We start from the raw sequence: 7,865 nt of genomic DNA on the forward strand, positions 1-7,865 counted from the left end.
GGCTGCCAGAGAGGCAAGCTCAGCCCCTCAGCCTCTCCACACAGGCCCTGCCTGCTCTGGGATGAGGATCAAGGCTGTCGCTGCTCCTTATGCCAGAAGAAAGATAATGCAGAGCTGGGCTGACTCCCCACAGCCTCTCTCAGGCAGACCAGTTGGGCTCAGGGAACATTCCCAGAACATTAGCTGGGATGGGGACTGGCTTTTTAGTGGGCATCTGGAGGCCCCCTTTCCTGACTGGAAAGTGTTCAGCTCCAGCTGTGCTGCCACAATGCTGTTAGAGCCCAGCAGTGCTGCTTTGTGAGCAGGAGGAGCAATTCCAGGACAGGGGCCGGCAGGAGCAGAGGTACCGGTACCTGCAGTGGTTCCGTTGTTGGCGATGTAGGAGGCCAGGTCAATGCGTTTGCTGTCAATGTACAGGTCTCTCATGCATCCCACAAAGTCCCGGTGAGTGACAGGGAAGTTTTCTGGCAGGTTGGGGACCCCTCCAAGGAGCAAGGGACCTGTAAGGTCCAGAGACCTGCAAGAACAGAAGCCCAGAGCTTCAAGAACCACTACGACCTCAGGCCGGTTAGCTGGTTCCTCAGTACAAGGGGCTGGGAAACAGAAATCCTCAGGAACAGGCACACACAGCCCGGGTCCCAGATGGCAAGGGTTGACTCTGCCGGTCACCCCAGTCCCCTGCTCCTCTCCCCACCACAGCAGTGCCCAGCAGGTCCTGGAGAACTCACTTTTTTGAGCTGGTCTGCACACCCTCTGCAGCACAGGAGTAGTTCCCGATCTCACTGCCAAACTGCAGGGCCACTGAGGCGTCGCATTCATCCACTGTCAAGATGGCCACTTTGTCCTTGGAGGGGCCCTGCACCACTCCCAGGGCACTGACCTTGGGCTGGAACCAAAGGCAGAGTATTAGTAGCACACAAGCCTCTAGATGCAGTCACCCAAGGTCTTGCATGTGGCAAGGAAAGGATGGACATGGACTGTGTGGAGAGCATCCCTGCAGCCTCCAAGTGTGGTCCTGAGGGTCAGTCTCCCCTGTGCCCGGCTGTCTGCTCCATTGCACCCACCCCTAAAGGCTAAAAAACACCTCTGTCTTCTTTCCACAGCCTCCCCCATGGGGCAGAGCCAAGGAACAGGACAGCCAGAGCCACTCCCTCCTGCCTCATGGGGAGAGAGACCCATGCGCAGGGGGGAAAGCTGGGGCACACGTACCTTGTTGTAGTAGTGGAGCTGCAGCGTGTGCCACTGCCCATCGCTCACACCCCCTGGCACGTAGGGGCTCACCACTGTGCTGGACTCTCCTGCAGGGACAGGGATGATGGGACACTTAGGGACAGCCCTTGGATGTGCCCACCCCTCCTGCAGGCTCCAAGCCTCCCGCTGATGAGCATCTCATGCAGGGATGGAGAAGGGCTTCCGGGAGACAAAGGCAGCACGCCAGCCTCTGCCTGCTGCAGCAGGAGCTGGCCAAGGAGAATTGCAGCCCTGGGACTGGCAGCCAGCACCCTGGGATTGCTCCTCTGTCCAGGCTGGCTGCCAGGGCACAATAACACTGTATGGCCATCCCCTCGCTGCTGGGACTTGTCCTGAGGAGACCAGTAGAGCCAGAGGAGTAACAGGATGGCCACCAGGAGCTTTGTGCAGGGGAGTGGAGAGGAGTGCTGAACCCAGGACAGGAGGGAAGCCCCAGCTGTTAACTCCTGGAAGCTGAGCCTGACACTTCTCAGGACCAGCAGGATAGGCTCAGCAATGGCACAAGGTGACAGAGGTGTGACCAACAGGATAGTGAACACCCTCCCAAAGAGATCCTCTTCTCCAGACTGGCTTATGGCAGGGCAGGTGGTGAAGCACGGACATAACAGGGTAGAACAGCAGCAGACATCCCAGAAGGGTTTGCCTGGTTTGTGCTCACAATCCCCTGCTACACTTGCACTCCTAAGCCTAGCAAGGGTCCTGAGGCACACCTAGTACCCTGTGCCATCCACTGTTGCTCACCAACACTTCTCTCAACCCTGTCTCTCTTTGCACAGGCTCCATACAGGGCTGCACCCCACTCTCCTCGCTCAGTGCTGGCCTTCTTGCAGTTCCCATGGCACAAATGCCAAAACAGGTGGGGCCAAGCCTACCTGTGGAGTATTTCAGCTGGACCTGCCCCTGGATGATCTCCACTGCCAGGAAGTCGTGCCTCTCGTTCAGGCGCCCGTTGTAGAGCAGAAGGCCACTGGGCTCCACGGTGCTGAACCTGGGAAGGGAGGAAGTGGGAGGGCAGGGTGTGCACAAGGAGCACGCCAAGATCCCTGCTCTCCCGTAGCACACACCAGCATCCCAGCACAGGTGCAGGGTGAGAAGGGGCTGGGAGTTTGATCTAGCAGGTGCTCTGTGTGGCCATCCCCTCGCTGCTGGGACTTGTCCTGAGGAGACCAGTAGAGCCAGAGGAGTAACAGGATGGCCACCAGGAGCTTTGTGCAGGGGAGTGGAGAGGAGTGCTGAACCCAGGACAGGAGGGAAGCCCCAGCTGTTAACTCCTGGAAGCTGAGCCTGACACTTCTCAGGACCAGCAGGATAGGCTCAGCAATGGCACAAGGTGACAGAGGTGTGACCAACAGGATAGTGAACACCCTCCCAAAGAGATCCTCTTCTCCAGACTGGCTTATGGCAGGGCAGGTGGTGAAGCACGGACATAACAGGGTAGAACAGCAGCAGACATCCCAGAAGGGTTTGCCTGGTTTGTGCTCACAATCCCCTGCTACACTTGCACTCCTAAGCCTAGCAAGGGTCCTGAGGCACACCTAGTACCCTGTGCCATCCACTGTTGCTCACCAACACTTCTCTCAACCCTGTCTCTCTTTGCACAGGCTCCATACAGGGCTGCACCCCACTCTCCTCGCTCAGTGCTGGCCTTCTTGCAGTTCCCATGGCACAAATGCCAAAACAGGTGGGGCCAAGCCTACCTGTGGAGTATTTCAGCTGGACCTGCCCCTGGATGATCTCCACTGCCAGGAAGTCGTGCCTCTCGTTCAGGCGCCCGTTGTAGAGCAGAAGGCCACTGGGCTCCACGGTGCTGAACCTGGGAAGGGAGGAAGTGGGAGGGCAGGGTGTGCACAAGGAGCACGCCAAGATCCCTGCTCTCCCGTAGCACACACCAGCATCCCAGCACAGGTGCAGGGTGAGAAGGGGCTGGGAGTTTGATCTAGCAGGTGCTTTGGGAGCAAAGGGTTCTGGCATGAAGGCAGAGAGCTGGCAGCAGGGAAGGGCAGAGGCACTGAAGGAAGGGATGAGCTGATGCCAGGGGAGAAATGCCAGTGCAGATTCAGAGCCCTGTGGCTAAAGCCACCAAGGTGCCCCACAGCCAAGGCAAAGCTGGTAAGGCAGGGGTCCAGGCCACCAGAACTGGGCCAGGTGAACTGGTGGATGCTGGTGCCCAGCAGAGGAAAGAAAGGACTCACGAGAGGGCCAGGGTGAGATGGAAGCGCTGCCGCAGGCCCCGGAACATGACGAAGGATCGTGGTGGGAAGGAGCGCGTGGACACCTCGCCGAGGGGCGTCTGGAACCCGCCCGCCGGGCACTGGCAGCGGAAGCCGCCGTCGGCCCCGTTGGTGCAGGTGCCACCGTTGCGGCACACGCCGGGCACGCAGCGCCCCGAGCGGCTGGCCACCTCACAGGTCTCGCCTGGTGGGAGCAAGACAAGGAGCTTGGGACATGTCCCAGTTGGGGGGCATGCACACAGCCACCCACCCACCCAGTCCTTGGGTTGGGAGTGCAGAACTCAGCCCAGGTTTGGGGACAGGCAGCCAAGGGGCAGGAATCTGTGGAGTAGCTGGGAGCAGGTAAAGGATGTGACAATCCAGTTGCAATCCAAGTGTTCCCCACAGCAGCCAACAAGCCAGCTACCACTACCAGCCCTAAAGTCCTGCCCTAAAGTGGATGGGATGCCAGCTCCAGCTGAAAGGGCAAGTTTGAACCCAGGATGGCACAGGAATGGGACAGGAGGGGACTGGTCACAGTTGGGTTGAACAGTCTTAAGGATGGAGCAGCAAGGACAAGCCAGGGAAGTCCTGCTGATGCTGAGAGTGCCTCCTTGGGCACTGCCACCACACAGGCCTGGGACAGGCATCACAGTCTGGCTCTGTGGTGTGGAGACAGCCCAGCATCCCTGAGCTCCCCTGCTAATAGCTATGAAAATCTCGGCCACAGCACCAGGAGCCTCCTAACCCTGCATGAAGGCCCTGACATAGGAGCAAAAGCCAAGTGGAAACCAGTCAGATGATGGACACCCTTGCACCTTGCTGACATGGGTAACAGGGATGCACTAGGCCAGCTCAGTGTGCAGTGTCCGGCCAGCCCCTGTCCCGTGCAGGGAGCTGCTCAGCTGCAGTCCTGCACCCTGGGCCCTGCTCCCAGTACTTCCTCTGCAGTGTGCCAGGAGGATGAGGGGACAGCTTGAAGTGACAGAGAAACGAGCTCATTAAATTTTCTGCTAATGGCTGTTCACACTTCAAATGCTGGGGGTTAATTACCACTGACTCTGCTTATCTCACCAGGAGCCTGGACAGGAGAGTGGCTCCAAGGCAGCCATCTGCTGCCACACTCCTCCAGCAGGGAGGGCCAGGCAGGAGCTCTGTCCCCAGTAGCCCCCAGGCCACCTTCCCTCACATTCAGGTTGCCAGTGGCCAGGCATGGGTCTCCACAGTCTGTTGGGGACTTGTGGCAACAAGACACTGGCTGTCTGTGGGATTCCCCCACAGCCTGGCCCAGCCTCCCCTTCCGTTTTGGGTGGGCAGCAGCTCACACCACACATGGGGCCAGGGTGTGCTCAACACCTCTGCCAGACCAGCTGAACACTGGTATGGGCTGAAACCAGCATTTCCAGTGGTCCCAGAGCCCACTGCCCCACTGGCATGGGGCAGGGTGAAGGAGTCTCCTGTGCCCCAATCTGGCATGGTCCAGCTCAGTCCTCCTGCTCTGTGAAAAAGGCTGGGAAACGGTGGCCAGGGTCTCCAACAACCCTCCATGCCACCTCCCTTCAAGACAGGTTTCTATGGTAACATCAGCCCTGCACATCCAGTGCCATGGAAACATGGAGAGCCAGGAGCAGAGCTGGACCTCTGTGGGCAAAGAGGGCCTTTGACACCCACCACCCTGCTGGGAAGAGCACCCCACGATGGTGCCAGCGATGCCAAGGGACCCGTTCCCCTGTGGTCCCCAGCTCCGGGCACTCACCGCTGAAGTGCTGGCGGCAAACACACGTGTATCCCCCCTCCTTGCGGGTGCAGATGCCCCCGTTCAGGCAGGGGTTGGAGTAGCAGAGGTTGATCTCCGTCTCGCAGTAGTCCCCAGTGAAGCCCTGCGGGCAGCGGCACCGCAGGCCGGTGATGGGGTGGATGGGCCGAAAGAGGGTGGAGGGGGAGGCGATGAAGGGGGCTGAGCTGTCAAACTTGAGGACAGAGATGCACTTCATGTAGTTCTGGCAGGGCTCCCTCAGGCAGACGTTGTCATCAAAGGGCAGCACCTCCAGCATGGAGGCACCTGTCAGCGCCATGCGCTTCATGTAGAGCTGCTCCTGCAGCTCCTCCGAGCTGAAGTAGCGCCCGCCCCGCGGTGCCAGGGCTGAGAAGCTGACGTTGAGCACTGTGCCACCCACGTCTGTGTCGTTCTGGATGTTGAAGATGAAGATGTCCTCCTTGGGTGTCGCGAGGACAGTGGCCACCCCTTCCAGGAAGGTGAAGAGCAGCGGGGACAGGAAGCGCTCCTGCCACATGTTCTCCAGCCGCACCGTGATGCTGTTGGCCAACATGTCCTCCGTGATGATGATCACCCGCAGGACACACTGGGCTGTCACACTGTGGATCCCATCTGTGGGAGGGAACAGGGACACGCTGAAGGTCTCTTCCTGCTGTTTGGAGAGTCTCCTCCCTCCCACAGAGCCCTGCACTCTGGTGTGGCCCCCAAAAGGCCCAAGTGCTTGGCTAAGGAAGATAGGAGCCACAGCCCCAGGGGCCAGCAGAGTGCCTCTTGGGCTGGAGGTGAAGTGGTCAGTGCAGCTGCACCTTCTTCCCATCAGGCTCTCTGCCGAGACAATTCTCAGGTTTCCTCCCTGTCCTGGACCTCAGCAGCAAACTGAGATCTCAGGAACAAAGATGCTGGTGAGAAGTGGGCAGAAGGAAGTCCCAGCAGGAGGTTGGGCAAACACAGGAGACGATGCCAGGGCCTGGGTGTCTGGCTTCCCCACTGCACCCTGTCTGCCCCCCGCCTCCATGCTGCCTTTCCCTGTGCTCTCCTCCTGCCATTTCCTTCCTCTCTCCTCCAGGGTCTCCAAGGCTTTTGCGCCAATCTCCCTGCTTCCCCCCTTCTCACCATCTGCTCTGCATCTCTTCCTCCCTTGGCCCATCTCCAGTTTGTTTAATTCTCTTTAATCTTTATTTTCCTTGGAAACAAGCTTCCTCCCCTTGGGGCCCTGCACCATGTGAACAATCTCCCAGGCACAAACACACTTGGAGTGTGCCTGCCTTCTCCCTCTCAGGACCCTGGCAGCACCTCAGCCCCATGTCAGGCACACTCCTGTGCCAGCAGCTCCAGCTACAGGGGCACAGGCAGCACCTGCCCTGACAGGCAATGGCACAACTCCCACCACTGCTCCCAGTACCTATGTGGTTTGGAGCTACCCATCTCATCCCACCTACCCAGCTCCCAGAAACCAAACAATCCCACTGCCTTAGAAGGTCATACTGGCCAAGATAGGATCTGGACAAACAGGTAGATGTGACCATATTCCTAGCTCCTCCAGAAAACCCTGCTACAGGCTCAAGCAGGCACTTGGCTCCCCTCCCAGCAGGTTGCAGACTGTAACTACCCCAGCTGGGGACCTGCCAGCCAACAAGCCCTGTACCTTGCTCAGAAAAAAACACCACTGGTCCCTTCCAGAGCACAAGTGCCCCAGCCCATTCCTCAGCCTCACCACTTTACACTGCCCAAATGCAAGCCCCTTCGCTGGAGCTGTTGCTCTTCCCTGTCTCTGCCCAGGTAGAAGTTTGGGCAGTGGTTTTATTTTTCAACTCTTCTTTTCACATGGCCCCAGTCAGTCACTTTGCCAGGAGAAACCCCACAAAACAGCATCACCACCAGACACTGTGAATGTTCCCTTCAGGCCACTTCAGACACCTTTGCTAGCAGCTTTGGCTGGGGCACCCAGGGGACAGAAGCTTGCCTGCTGCTCCAGGACACCTGCTCTCTCCCAGTCCCCTTCCTTCTGGGCCCTCCAGCAGGCAGAGACAGCCTTCAGCATGACAAGGCAAGGACTGTGCCAATCTCTGTAGCTCCAGAGCCCCACTGCTCCACTCGAAATGGGGTGCCCTGTCTTCCAGTCCATTGCCAGCATCTCAGTGCTAATGCCCCATGAACTTTGGCAGCACATGGTTGTCAACTGCTGTTCCTATCTCACACCCCACATGCACCAGAGAGCTCCAAACCTCCATGTTCCCTTGGAGGTTTGACTGTTGCTGTCCTGAGACAAGATTTACATCAACATGTTGATGGTGAGTCCTCGCTGTAACATCCCCTCTATTTGACCAATGAGTGACAAACCCAAGCTTTCCCCTGGGGGCACCAGGTTTGGTTGCCTGTGCCCTCCCACAGGCAAGGCCACCCAAATGATAGACAAGGAGTTTGCTGGGACGCTTCTCTCTCCTTGTCTGCCACACTGACCCCTAGCAGGTAAATCAGCTCCACAGAGACATCCTCATGCATCCTCCCCTGGGCAACTCTGTCAAGTTCAACACTCCATTTAAATGCTGACATGGGAGATGGCCTGGTAAAAAGGTAGGCAGGATGGTGGGTCTTGCTTCAGGGAGAGAGCAGCTAAAGCAAAGATG

General features: G+C 58.3%; 1 protein-coding gene across 1 annotated transcript in view; it reads right to left on the reverse strand.

The window, feature by feature from the left end:
* The window catches only part of CELSR3 (cadherin, EGF LAG seven-pass G-type receptor 3), a 42,953-nt gene that overhangs the window by 26,572 nt on the left and 8,516 nt on the right, over positions 1–7,865 (reverse strand). The window contains 6 exon segments of the mRNA XM_009996677.1: positions 354–517; positions 729–886; positions 1,210–1,298; positions 2,949–3,064; positions 3,444–3,666; positions 5,218–5,850. Coding sequence (XP_009994979.1) covers positions 354–517; positions 729–886; positions 1,210–1,298; positions 2,949–3,064; positions 3,444–3,666; positions 5,218–5,850 — 1,383 coding nt within the window.

Source organism: Chaetura pelagica, unplaced genomic scaffold, assembly GCF_000747805.2.
Source record: "Chaetura pelagica isolate M959 unplaced genomic scaffold, ChaPel_1.0 scaffold914, whole genome shotgun sequence".
NCBI classification, from domain to species: Eukaryota; Metazoa; Chordata; class Aves; order Apodiformes; family Apodidae; genus Chaetura; species Chaetura pelagica.